Consider the following 13,741-nt stretch of genomic DNA (forward strand, 5'->3'; position numbering starts at 1 on the left):
TTCCCCTGGCTTTCCCTAGTGTGTATTAACACTAAAATAAACACTAAAAGCATTCTTTACATTTAAAAAGACACTTTTGTACAGAAGAGGCAAAAGTCAAACAGCAGCAATAGGGGTGGGGGAATGTGCTGTACTTCAAGCAAATGCCATTCACCCCCAAGACAAAAACAAATCTTAATATCTAATGAGCAAAGAAGAGCTTGTTCCAGGAGGGGTGGTACTGGATTGAGATCCCTAGAAAAACACATCTATGTGCATCGTACGCTTAGGTCGGTGGGACTTCTTACCAGAGCTCAAGAGGTTTATTGGAACAAACCCCGCCCGTCTTCGCTTTGTGGCTGGAGTTGCATCCCCTTTGCTCTGGGAGCGAGCTGGACCTGGGGAAAACGGGATCAGCCACCTTCCTCCTGCACAGGGGCTGCTCTGCTGAGGGAAAACTCATATTCCATTGGGTGAAACTGGACGCCAACGATCAGCTTACAGGCAGGAGGACACGGTGTTGATACAACTGCCTGAACACATCCTGCTGCAATTCCTCCTGGGAGGAGCAGCCCTGCTACCATCTTGCTTTAGAAAGAGGGTCCAAACCAGTGGGGCTGGGTGGGAAATGCCCAAAGGGCAGAAGACCCGTCAACAAATGAAATGTAGCTTCACTTCTGGTCAAAAATCTTTGAGGGACACAGAAAGCTTTAGAGAGACGCGTACTTTGTGTGCAACCAGCCCTTGGAGTGGTGTCTAGGAGGGTGGAGGGAGCTCCCCCATCGCCTTCAACAGGCTGCTGGGAGCGAGCTGGGGTTTGGAAGGAGACAGGAAGCAAGTAGCCCGCCCTGAATCTGAATTCAAAGCAGCTTTTTGCAGCTGGGAATGGAGATTGGCTGTGAGGCGGTGCCTGCCAAGCGAGCAGTTAATGGTTCCTGTGGTGTGCAGGCCTGGTGAGCAGCCGTCCCTCCAAGCTGGGAGTGTTTCAGCAGCTGTACTTCATGATGTACATGGGTTTGCAGCCTTCGCTCTGCATTATTAACATTCCTCCTTTGGCCCCATCTATTTAAACTGCGACCAGCTCCAAAAACCCTGAATAACCCAAAGTGCTTCAGTTTGTGGAAATAGTTGCTTCCGCTTTCTCCGAAGGCAAGAGGCCGACGCTCTCCTCAGAACACAGGTTATTAAAAAGAGCCAACACCGCCTGTTCCACGGAGCATCCTCCCATCTCCTCCTCCCGAACCATTAAAAGGGCTTTTCTGCCCCTTTGCTCTCGGGCAACGCCTTGCAAATGACACTGTTTGTGTTTTTGCATCTGCATCCGGGCCGGCTCACTTGGTCGTAGCATCTCTGGGACAGCTTGACGCAGCCGGTGGCCGGCAGGTAGCAGAGCAGGCAGGGCAGCACCAGGGACAGGGCGCTCATGAAGGACCAGCGGGCGCAGCAGTTGGACTGGGAGCAGGAGCAGGGGTGGTCGGCACACGTGCCCTCGTCGTCCTCGTTGGTGCAGTGGTAGAAGACGCCCTTGACCAGGCACATGCAGGTGGAGTAGTTGACCAGGTTCTGCGCCGAGCACAGGCACTCCTGGTTGCACACCCAGCACGAGGGCAGAGTCCGGGGCAGGGCACACTCCTTGCACTTGCATTTCCCGCAGGCCTCGCACAGCAGGAAGTGCTTGTCCAGCTCCTGGGACGCGGGGCCCTTCAGGTCCAGGGGCTTGCAGTTGATCGCCTTGGGCTGGATGCGAACGGCGCGGGGGGACGACTGCTCCGCCACGGGCACCGGGGCCATGTGGTCCAGCAGCCTTTGGTCTGAGGATGTGCTGCTGCTGCTGCTGATGGAGCTGGGGCGCCCGCTGAAGGAGATCCAGGGGTGGGTGACATCCTGCTCGCAGCGCTGCGGGTGCTGGCCGGCCGAGCCCGGCTCGTGGGGGGCTCGGGGGCGCTTCTGGGCCGGCGGCTGGGAGGCGCCGGGGTTGTCGGTGTAGTCGTTCTCCAGGTGGGTGCTCTTCATCTGGTCGATGGGCAGGATGGTCAGCGGGTGCTGCAGCCGCCCGTAGGGGATCCGGCTGTCCAGCAAGGGCTGCACCATCACAGAGTTGGGGACAACGGTGATGTTGTGAGGGATCCGGGGCTCCATTGAGAAATCAGTCTGACTGCTGGGGGCAATTCTGTGCTTAAGTGTCCTGGGAGAAGGGAAGGAGAAAGAAAAGGGATGCGGGGGGAGAGAGAGAGAGAGCATTGTTATTGTGGTATCCTGCAATCCCAGCCCAAAAGGGCTCCTTGCTGAGGCTGGTTGTTGTGCTGAAGGTCTTGTAAGGTAATCTTGTGTCCGAGGGAGGCAGAGCACTCAGGCACAAAGTGCCCCACTCCTCCTTTGCTACCGTGTCCCTCTCCCTGACCTTGGCCATCTATAGCTCTTCCAGCCTTGGGAGGGCTGCAGTCACTGCAGGCTCCTGAAGAGCCCACTCGTGGTTTTACTGAGGGAAAGCACATCTTGGGGCTACTGGTGTACATTCACATGTGGTTTTGTCAGCAAATTTCCTGAAATGATTTCTCTAAACTTTGGAGGTTTTCCCCAGTTGACCCTGATCCCTAAAAAACCTGACGCAGGACTGTGGCTTGTGGAAGCACTGGCCTGGTACAAAGGTGCTTTTGAGCATAGGGCTGAACACCTGTCCTTGCTAACCAAGGACCTGCCTGTGAGAGGATGGACCGGTTTTGGTGAGGAAGCGTTCCCTCTCCATCAGGAGCCGCTGGTTCCAGAGGCTCCCTTATCCCTCCCAGGAGAGGTGGAAGAGCTGGCTCAGCACCTTGTCTGGTGGCAAACCAGGGTGGGAGCCAAGGGTGCAGCTCCCAGGAGAGCAGCCACAGGGCTCAGGCTGGATGCACCACCTCACACAGGTAATGAGACACTCGTGCAGCCCGCTAAGTGCACTAATATTCAGCTGAAGTGCTGTTTACCAGCCGCTCTGGCTGAGCCCTCAGTGCCGCAGTTTCTAATTTCATTGAAAGAGTGCAATTTATCCTGGAGTCAATCCAAAGATTCAGCAGTGGCGTAGGACAAGAAACCACAGGAAGTAACTAAACTTAAATCAAAGAACGGAAACGACTCGGTTCAAATTTAGAAAGTGCACATTGTTTTCTAGTAGATGTGCCATTTCCTCACGGGGTGACCTTTATTCATAAATAATATAATGCTGGAGATCAGTTGAAAGAAGGGGTGAGTAAAGCTTTGGTCGCAGGAGGGGAAAAGCTGCTGGTATCAAGAAAAAGGAAGTAGTGAACAGCTTAAGGCATTGCCACTTGTTTGTGTTCTACAAATAAATTAACCTTCTCCAACAGCGTGAAAGATTTGAACTTGGCAGCGCTGGTTTAGCAGCTGGGCTCGATGATGCTAAAGGTCTTTTCCAACCTAAATGATTCTGTGATTCTATGACTTTTAATATCACAGCAGTGGGAAAAAGGAAAAAACTGCATCCAGCTACAACCATTTGTGCACTTCTGCGAGAGCACATCTCCCCTAAAACAAACACGGCACCGCAAAAATCGGAGCAAGAGCCGATTCCGCATCCTTGGAAGAAGAAAGGGAAGCCCATTTTTACCCCCTGAGAAATGCCACCAGAGTCCACCCTTGCGTTTGTAAATCGTTGCTTTGATGGATCACTTGGCATTTGGGGTTGGAGCAGGGCCAGTTCTCCCGGGATCAGCGGGAGGGCGGGCGTGGGCAGGGCGGCACATGCCGGGTCCGGCCCCGCATCCGCCTGCCGGGCCCCCTCGGTGCCCTGCACCGCACCAGCAGGAAGAAATGCTTTATTAGCAGTAATGATCTTTATTGTCATGCAGCCCTTATGCTGCTGCTCTTCCCCAGTTAAAATTCTCTGCTGGGTCTTAGCCATTCATTTGGATTTTTTTTTTATTTCATTATTCATAGCTCATTGACATCCTGACTGGAGGAACAAGAGGGTTTATAAAGCATCTCTTCCTAGTTACTGTATGTAAAAAACAAAGAGAAGCAATGATTCTGACAACTATGGTGCATGCAGAGGGAAAAGAACTTGATTTTCTTTTGTGCATCAGAATCCAGTGTCATGATATAAAAAGTATTTGCTGCAAGTCAGAGTTTAGCAAAATCATCAGTTCTCTGTCGGCTGTGTGTTACATTTGCAGGGAGACTTTGATTCCACTGGGTTTTTTTGTTGTTGTTTTTTTTTTTTTAAAGGAGAGAGATGCAGCTGTTTTGGTTGCCAAGAGTAAGTGCAGCAGAGCTGATCTTAGATGGAAGGTAGCTGGAGGAAATGGTGGCAGCGCTGCAGGGTGTTCCAGCCTGTCTGCTCCTCCTCGCCCTGCCTTCCTGGCCTCTCCAGGGCTCTCTGCCCACTCCCACTTGGTACCAGCTCTCAGCAATCTGCTCTGATCACCACATTTCCACTGGATCCATGGAGAACCATTTGTTTTAGGCTGCCCTGTGTGGCAGCAGAGCGTGGAGCAGAGCTGCTCAGCCCAGGCAGTGAGCCCTGCCTAGCACCAGCGGTCCCCAGGGTGGCACCGAGGGCGTTCTGCATCGCTGGTGGCAGTGTGGGAGTCCCTGGAGGTGGCACTCGGGCTTTGCATTAACTCTGCAGTGCCCAGACTGCCATGGGCCAGGGCCAGTGATGCCATCACACAGAAATGGTGTCACCAGATAAATTTGGGGAAGGATTAGAGCCAGGCCACTCCTCAAACACCCCCGTGCACAGATGGGGTCTCAGGCAGGCAGATGTTAAAGATGGCTTATCTGAGATAATGCTAATCAAGATTTCAGTTAATTACCACAGAAAGGAGAGGGACCCTGGACTAGACACTACTAGGCACTACATCAGGAGAGTTAAGGATAGAAGTTTTTCTTCCTCTTTTTTCACTGCAGTACAATTTCAAATTGTCTTTTTAATAGACAAACTATTTCTGCAGGACAAGGGGAAGGGAAGCCTGACATGGTGAACTCAAAGATATCTGGGCACAGGATCCACTTGGATAAAACCTGTGGAGGGAAAAGAGCCAAACAAGACCCAGCTCTCCCCATTCCCAGACCCCTGCTCTGGCCACAATGTCCCTCTGGCTCAATCAAGATCACCTTTAAACCACCACAGACGTGTACCCTGACAGGTTTTGGTGCTTGGACACCTGGTCCTTCACTTTCTGCCCTGCCCTCTCTCTCCTGAGCAGAGGGTTTCTGCAGTTAGCTGCTCTCCCCTTTCATGCTGCTCTTAACAGACAAATGTTTCTGATATTTATGGAATTTTCCAAGGACCGTGACTCCATTGCTGCTGCTGGCCTTGTCACCAGCAGTTCCAGCAGTGCAGTGAGATCACTGGTGACAGATCCAGGTCAAACCCCTGGAGTGCTGAACGGGAGTGAGCTGGGTGCTGCTCACCCTGCCAGGAGGCTCCTCTGCCCTGGGCTCTGCCCCGTCACAGCCACGGCAATGCTCCAGGGTGGAGCTGCTCCAGGGTGTGGCTGTGTGCTCTGGGCACCTTTCCCTCAGCTGTGTGTCTGTCCCAGGACAGGGCAGCTTCCAGGGAAGGGCAGCTGTGCAGGCACACAGTGCTGCACCTGTCCTGGCAGAGAGCAATCCAGCCAAGCCTGGGGTGAGGGATTTCTGCTGGGCCAGAAGGAAATCATAAGCCAGAGTGCTCCTGTGGAGTGTCACAGGCTGGGATGTGCCTGCCTGGACACCTGGTGGGGCCTTGTGTCCTCCCTGGAGGATCCTCCAAGACACCACAACTGGACCTTTTCTGGTTGATGTGCACCCAGAGGCAGGGCAGCATTTCCTTCACCTCCCCCCAGAAGCCACCACACACGAGGGGTGTTTGCTCACAAGGACAACACTGCCTTCAGCAGCGACACTGGCACCTCACAAAATGAATTTATAAAGCTTATCCCAGCCAGAGCCCAAATCAAAATTAATGTTTGGGGTTACCTGGCACCCTGAAAGAGGACAAGAGTTGAGGGGTGCAACCTTAGGGATCTTTGTTCTCCACTGCACTAATCCTGATCGTAAATTGCATTTCAATAGAGGAAAAAAAGCCATACAGTGCACAAAATTAATTCCTTTTTGATCACAGGTAATTACAGATGTATTACAGCATTAACACAGGCACAAATTCACTGTACAGATAATTTTCTTAAAGTAAACAACAGGAAGAAAAATTCATGACTGTCTTCTTATACAGGGAGTTTTTCATTCTTTAGAGGCAAACAATGAGGTTCTTTTCAAGGCAGCAAACTCCCATGTAGAGAAAAATTTCTCTTCCCCCATGACTGTACAGTCACTCACCACATACAATTTTCAAGTCAAAATATACTTCCTTCCAAGGGAGTAAAATTGGACTCCAAGTTCATACACGTGTTGCAGTGTTTGTTCCATCTCTTCATCAAGATATGGCCAATTTAAGATTACTGTTGTACTGGGTAATTGCAGGTCCTAAAGTTGTAGGAAACCAACTGTTATTGTAAAGTGTTTTGGTATTATTTCCGACTCAAAAGTTTTGTAGGGTTTTGAAATCAGATGAAATTAAAACAAAAGGCATTTTATGTTTTAGTAGGATTTTGGATCTGCCTACATCATTTTGTCCTTGTAGGCAGTTCCATGAGAAAGTAAACCCTCAGGAAAATTCATTCTCATTAATCTCTTCAGAAGAAGTTTTGAAAGAATAAGGTTCTAATATCTTTATTTTCAGAGTGGAGTTGGACAACAAATCTTCCAGTAACTGAAAAACAAAATGGACCCTGACTTAAAAATCCAGTGAGTGCAGAAATATCTAATGTTCATAACTATCTGAGTCACCCACTGGTTAATAATTTTAATAAGTTCTTTCTCACATGTTTAACAATATTCTAGATGTTTGTGGTAATACAAGAATAACGAGAGTAAGGGACTTAAGTCCAGAGGAGGGTTCCATGTGGAAGCAATCCTGGGCAACCCCCAGGGCAGCCAGAAGGAAAATGGGAAAAGCTTCCCTGAGCTCCTTCTCTGCAGCCAGCATCAGGTACAAGGTCCCACAGTTTTGCCCAACCCTTTTTGGAAACAAGAAATGTCTGAAGGGAATTCAAATGCCACAGAAAACCAAAAAGCCCCAAATGTGCTGTTTGGGTGTGTTTGCTGAGAGACCCCAGAGTGGGCAGGGGAGTGATGCAGCCACCAAACCCCTTCTGTCCCTGCCAGCTTCGTGCTCCAGATCAGGGGCCACTTATCTCTCTCTAATTAATTACACCTTAATTACATCTCATGAGCAGCCTGTCCCTTCTGTTGTGTCTGACAGCACCAGTGGCAGGAGGAGCCTCAGCAAACCAAGATTCCTCCTGGGGTTGCTGGCACTGGATTGTCCCCGCTGTGTCCTGTGACATCTCTGGTGGCTCCTTTCTGGAGCCTGGCCCTGGAACATCAGGGAGTTGAACCTGCCAGTGGTGCTGCCCTTTGCCAGGGGCTGGTGGCCACCTCCAGGACCATTACATATATTACATATCTTACAAATGAAAATTTTAAGGGGCATGGAGAGCACCGTGCACAAAAAGCCACCTTCTTGTATTGGAATCGTTAGGGTTGGAAAAGACCTTTAGGATTGTCAAGTCCAACTGTAAATGGAACAAAGAAAATTTGGTGCTTCAACATGAATTTCCAGTCACAGATTTCCAAGAATTTCCCAAGTGTTGAAGCATCACAAGCTTCTGTGAAGAAGGGATGGAGAAATTGCCAGGGACTGATGAAAGGCTGAGCCTTGCACTGGGACAGGGTAAGAGCTGAGCTGCTCATTTGGGGATCTGCTTTGGTCAGACCAGACAACTCTGACTCCTGGCACCTACAGAGGGATCACACCTGCTCTTGGGCGCTGATACTAGACCTGGGCTAGATTAAATTATAGGAAGAAATTGTTCCCTGGCAGGGTGGGCAGGCCCTGGCACAGGGTGCCCAGAGCAGCTGTGGCTGCCCCTGGATCCCTGGCAGTGCCCAAGGCCAGGCTGGACACTGGGGCTGGAGCAGCTGGGACAGGGGGAGGTGTCCCTGCCATGGCTGAGGGGGCACTGGGTGGGCTTTAGGGCCCCTTCCATCCCTAACCAGTTTGTGACTCCATTACCAATGCAAAAGCTGAATTAGTCTCTGGCAGAGCTGGGACAGTCGCTCACTGGCACAGAGGCAGCAAGAGTTGCAGTAAATGCACTGCAGAAATTGGTTTATTTTCTCTGCTGTCTGGGACACACGAATTTCTGACAATACAGTGCAAGAGGAAGAAAACAAGAAAAGCATAGAATATTTAGTCTTAATACAGGAAATGACCATAATTGAAAGCAATACATTGGAAGCAGTGCCATGCCAGGGGAGGGCAGGAACAGTTCCAGGCTGTGCGAGGCAGCACAGCTCAGAATCGATGGCAACCAGCGCCAAATCTGACCTGTCACCACCAGTCTGTCTCCTCTGGTGGTTGGCTTAAAAAGCATTTTTTGGTTAAAAAGCTCCTCTGGAAGTGTTGGGCAGAGCTGCACCTGAGCAGTGGGCAGGGCAGGGTGCTGAGGGACAGGACAGGGTCCCCCCAAGTGATCAATAAAGGATTTGCTCCCCAAGGCCCAGCAGAGGAGGAGCTGGAGGCAAGGGAACAAATTCTGCCCCTGCCTTTGTTTGGCATTAAGGACATCCTCTTGTCCAGGCCTGCCAGCAGTGACAAGGGACACACTGCTCCTGGTGCAAGCCAAAGGGTTCAATTAAAGCTTTTAATGAGGAAGACTACTCTCAGAGGTAGTTAAAGGAGACCTTGCAGCAAGCACATGTTTTTAATGTGGGATTAAGAATAATTCATAAGGTTGGAGTTCATTAAGGCTGAGTTCGGCTGTCTGGATTTTGAGTCGAGCTGTAAATGCTTCAAAAAAAGGAAAAAAAATGCTTTTTTCCCCTAAAGTGTGTATTAATATTAACAAAATATTGACATTGATTCTTTTTGTTCCCCTCCTTAGCAGCCTTATCTAGCTAAGGCCAGCTAGAATCTTCTCTACAAGTAATAAGGCAGCAAAAAAATTAGAAAGCTTATTAGGGAAACCTGCCATTTTTAAAACGAGACACTAAATTCTTGCCAGAGTGTGGAAATTCAGGAGCTGGGAAATGAGACCTGTAGACTTCCAAGAAGCTGTCTCTGTCCAGCTAAAGTCTGTTCCTATGGTGCGAGTGAATAAAGCACATTTTGGCCCACTAGCATTCAGATCTCTGGGGACTTGGATTTCTCAGTCAAAGTCTTTTACTGGACAAAAACATTAATTTTAAGGTCAGAAAACTAAGCTCAGATATGATCTATTAAGCTAATGGTACTAAATGATAACCTTGTTGGAAGGATTGTAGATTTTCTTGGGGAAATACATTGTATGGCATTGAAAAAGGATAAAAAAACAACCCTTGTGCAACTGTTTGCCTGTAAAAACACAGTTTTTACTACTGGGCTGAAGCTGGGAAGTTATATAGCAATATGATGAATGAATTTTTTTCTTTCACGTTTAATTTTATGAAAACTGTCAGAACTGGTAATTAATTATTGCTGTGGTGTTGTAAGTGATGTGAATTTTATTTCACCGAAGTCTGAGAACAGAATTTTTTTTTTGGGGGGGTAGGAATTGCGTTTTGAGATGTTGCATTCCCCAGTATGGTTTGGGAATTAGTCATGATTCCAGGAAAACAGCTTTTGTTTTGCTGTTTCAGGAGAACAAATAATTTCTCCCTTGCACATACCTCATGGAGAATTTCAAAAGGACTGCAGTATTCAGAAATGGTCCTTTTAATTTTATAATCCCAATATAGAGTCCCTTCCAGCAAGGGAAAACACAGTAGCCCATGGAAAAGGGCACATTTATCAACGAGACATCCCCAGTGGGGTTCCAATAACTGAGAACAACCCCTCCTCCTGCTATCATTCATTTTTATATGGACAAGGGGGAAGCCAGTCATCAGGATCATTGTGATTCCGTGCACAAATTGGAGCTTTATTCTTTAACCCAAAATAAAGGCAGAGAAGGGAAGCTGTAATATTGGGAGAGCTGAGTTCCTCTTTACCTAATTAAACAGCAATTTCTTGCCATGCTGTCCCCTTGGCATGGTATGGAGGAAAAGCAGCAGCTGGAGAAGTTTTAAAGAATCTAGAACGTGCCTTTTCCACTCTGGGTAATGCAGGGATGCTTTTCCTTTCCTCTTTCGTTCTCTCCTTCACCCTTTAAAGAAAAACTTGGGGCTACAAAAGACTTAAATGAAGCAATCAGACCCTTGGTAACTGGAGGGGAGAGAGGGAAGCCTTTTCCCCCGTGATATTCCTTTGCACTGCCATTTCCAAGGTCTGCATTCCCAGTCCTGCTTTCCTCTAAGACCTCTGTGCCTTTTATATGCCCCTTTCTGCTTTTTCCATTCCCCTCCTGATAATGAATTTTCAGAACATGTCGTCTCTAGGCTTGTCTTTCTCCTGTGACGCCAGGACTGGTACCAGAAAATAAAATCCTGGCTTATCTTTGCTACGCAGTTGGTAGAAAGGAGCAGCCAGCACAGGTTTTTCCTCCATACATAAAATATTTCATGTATTAGATGAAGTTATTCCGGGTACACATTTTTATTACTCATCTAGCCTTTAAAATACAGCATCCATCCAGATTTAAAACAAGTGTACAGCAAGACAGGGAAGATCAGTGATGGAATAAGGCACTGAGGCCAAAAAAATGAAAAAAAGGCTTGTATGAAATAAAATGCTGAAGAGCAAAGGTCGTGCAGGAAAGGTCTGACACATGAGTGGCTGATTTCTGAAGTGTCCTATTATGGAGACAGCTAAAAACTACTTGACACTCGCAAGACAGGGCTTTGGAAAAGAGAGGAAATGCGGATAATCCATTCCACAGCAAGAAAGATCCAATTCTGACTTGTCAGCCCAGGTGACCATGCATTTATGCTCCTTTTCTGGGAAGGAAGGAGGGATGAAGGAGAAGACATCCCATCAGCAGAAAAAAGCCACTTATTCTGCTGTAAAAGCCTGCAAACAAACCCGACCCAAGTGTGCTGAAACCTGCCTGCCATATATGTACAGCAAATGCAGATGTTGATGGGAGAACGCAGAAAAGAGGTATAAATCAGAGACACAGGGACACAAATGGAAATTCTGCAAGAAACAGGATATTTCTCCAGAATGCCAAGTCTCCTCTAGGCTGGGAAGCACCAGGCAGCTCTCCACTGTACATAATTATAGCTAATCACTGTTAGAAAAGTCACGGCCAGAAATATGCTCCTGATCAGCGATCTGTAAGGAGCAGCCCAACACATCTAGAACGAGCGCAGCATTTTCCCTCGGGGAGCAGGCTTGGCTTTTTCTACTTAAAACATTTAACAATTGCTCGCAAGCACCGATCCCGTACTTACTTTAAATAATTCAGCTAGGACCATCTCTCCATAGGCGGGTTAATCCCAAATGCGAGGCGGACGAGGGGGCCGGACCTGGGAGAAGGCTGGCAGGAGCGGCAGGAGCTGCGGGCAGGGACCTGCGAGCGCGGCGCTGTCAGCGGCGGCCGCGGCGCTGCACCCGCCTGCCTGCCTGGGAAAATGGCTATTTTATGAATGGGAGGGCAGCGGCCGCAAGTGCGCATGCGCTGCCGCCCGACTCTATGAATGGGTGGGCACCGCGGCGGCACCGCGCATGCTCCGCTGCCTTTTATGAATGGGGGCTGGAGGGGAGCGCGGATGCGGCTCCCGGGGTTTTTTTTCCCCCCTTTTTTTTTATGAATGAAGGGCAGCGGCAGCTGCGCATGCACCGCGCCCCCCGCCCGGGGCTGGAGGTAACGGCGGGGGTGGGGGGCGCCCGACCGCCGGGGGGGCAGCGCCGAGCCCCCTCCCCTGCGGGCCCGATCCCGGGGAGCAGCCGGGAGGGTGCCCCCAGCCCCTTGGGCATCCCCGGCCGCCGCCCCGGGCGGCCGCATCCCGCCGGGAGCGGGGCGAGGGGCGGCAGCGCGGGCAGCGCTTCTCGCCGGGAGCCGCGGGGGGACGGGGGCACGTTCGGCTGGAGGTTCTGGCGATCCCCGCTCTTGGGGTGTGTGACCACGAGTGAAACGATACGGTTCTCCGTTAGCGCTCGGCTTCGTTTCCCGGTGCTGAGAGCTGCGGCTCGTTCCGTTCACCGCAGCATCGTCACACACCCGTGTCCGTCCCCTGTGCCTGGCGCCTGTGGCAGCACCTGGGTGAAAATGCGAGCGCAGCCCCCGCCCCGAGTGATGTATGTGCAACCTGTGGGTTTCTTTCATGGCTTTCTCTCCCGAGGAGGAGAGGAGGTGGGGTAGAGCCGCAGGTTCCCCACACCCACCCAGCGCCAGCAGCTGCTCCCGTTTCATGGACGTGAGGCCATGGATGCGCTGCTCCCAGCTCCGCAGCTCTGCCCGTGTTCAGCGTTCTGGGGATCCTCTCCCAGCGCTCCGCACGGGTCCTGGGGCTTCCCACCCATCCTCAGCACAGCGCTGCTGCTCTGGGGCTCGTGTCGGGGGGAGCCCTGGCCGAGCGTGTGCCGGGCTCCGGGTGTCCCTCCGTGCTCCAGTTCCGCTCCAGCCTCCGCTCCAGCTGCCGCGGAAGCGGCCGCAGGTGGGGCCTCGGGCCGTGCGTCCCCCAGGAGCCTCCCAGACAGGTCGCTTTCCTGAAAATGCATTAATGATGTATTTTAATATCTGTGAGGAGTTATCTGCAGAGCACAAACCAAGGCCCTGCTCATTTCCTGCCGTGTTTATGGCGTGTATATTTCAAAGCTTGCACAACGCTGAATGAAACCCCGTTGTTTATTTATTTAGTGCTAATACAAACAATGTCTGTTACCGCAGATACAAAACCAGGGAGATTTCTTTCTCCGGGAAGGATTTCTCCCTCCAAGAGCTGTGCTCTGAGGCTGATCATTTTCTCAGGTGTGTTTGTCTCCGAGGGCAGAGCACGAGTGGGAGCCGTATTGTGGGTCATGGGCAAATGCAATTTAACAAGGAAAGGACAGAAGATAGGCACTCCCTAAAGAACAGCTTTTCCAGAAGGCTGCATAAAATCTCACTGGCCTTCAAATCTATCAGCTGGGCGCTTTTGAAAATAAATAGAAGGTGGTTGGTAAAAGTGTTGCTTTGTTACTGGTTGTGTTCTTTGCAGTGAAGTACTGCTGGAAGGAGGGGCAGGCAGAGAAATTCGATGTCTGTGATTTTGGAAATTGGCAAATAAAGAGATAATGGAAGAAAATGTGATTTTAAAAAAGCTTGTATAGAAGAAAGGACGAAAAAAATATCCTTGTGCTGGAAACCAGCCCAAAGCTGAGAGACTCAAATTCCTGAGCACAAAAAATCTCTGATCCCATCGTTTTACAACACTGGCACAGGATAAATTCTGCACCTTGATTTGAGTGCTGCCAGTGTTCTGTAACGTCGCAGCAGTGGGAGAGTCAAGCGCCTCTGAATTCAAGGCTTTTATCTCTGAATGCCGAGTTCTGTGTTCCGGGGCCGCGGGCACAATGCCCGGGGGAAGTCCTTTGTTGCAGTGCGCGGAGCATCTCCCTGCGAGCCCCGGCCCCTGCAGGGCTGCTCTGTGCTGCCTGAGCCCGCAGTCCCACAGCAGCCCCAGGCACTGCCCTGCCAGCCCCTGCCCTCCTGGAACCCCCCAGCAATAAAACTGAGAGAGGAAACAGAAATCATTACCCAGGTGTGAAGGAGTGAGGAGGAAATGGGGTCTGGCTGTGTGGCTCTTGGGAGAGAAAAGGGGG

The 13,741-nt window shown here is 50.4% G+C and overlaps 1 protein-coding gene across 1 annotated transcript; it reads right to left on the reverse strand.

The window, feature by feature from the left end:
• Positions 1 to 456: 456 nt before the first annotated feature.
• Positions 457 to 11,504, reverse strand: SPRY4 (sprouty RTK signaling antagonist 4). Its single transcript, XM_084215696.1, has 2 exons — positions 11,389 to 11,504; positions 457 to 2,164 (listed from the first exon to the last, which is right to left on the reverse strand). The coding sequence occupies exon 2, from the start codon at positions 2,116 to 2,118 to the stop codon at positions 1,225 to 1,227; it is 894 nt and encodes a 297-aa protein (XP_084071822.1). The 5' UTR covers positions 2,119 to 2,164; positions 11,389 to 11,504; the 3' UTR covers positions 457 to 1,224.
• Between the last annotated feature and the right edge of the window lie 2,237 nt (positions 11,505 to 13,741).

This window comes from Fringilla coelebs (assembly GCF_963513975.1).
Source record: "Fringilla coelebs genome assembly, chromosome: 15".
Taxonomy (NCBI): Eukaryota; Metazoa; Chordata; class Aves; order Passeriformes; family Fringillidae; genus Fringilla; species Fringilla coelebs.

Coding starts and splice junctions, on each gene's coding strand:
- SPRY4 (XM_084215696.1), bottom strand. CDS start 2,118: ATGGAGCCCCGGATCCCTCACAACATCACCGTTGTCCCCAACTCTGTG.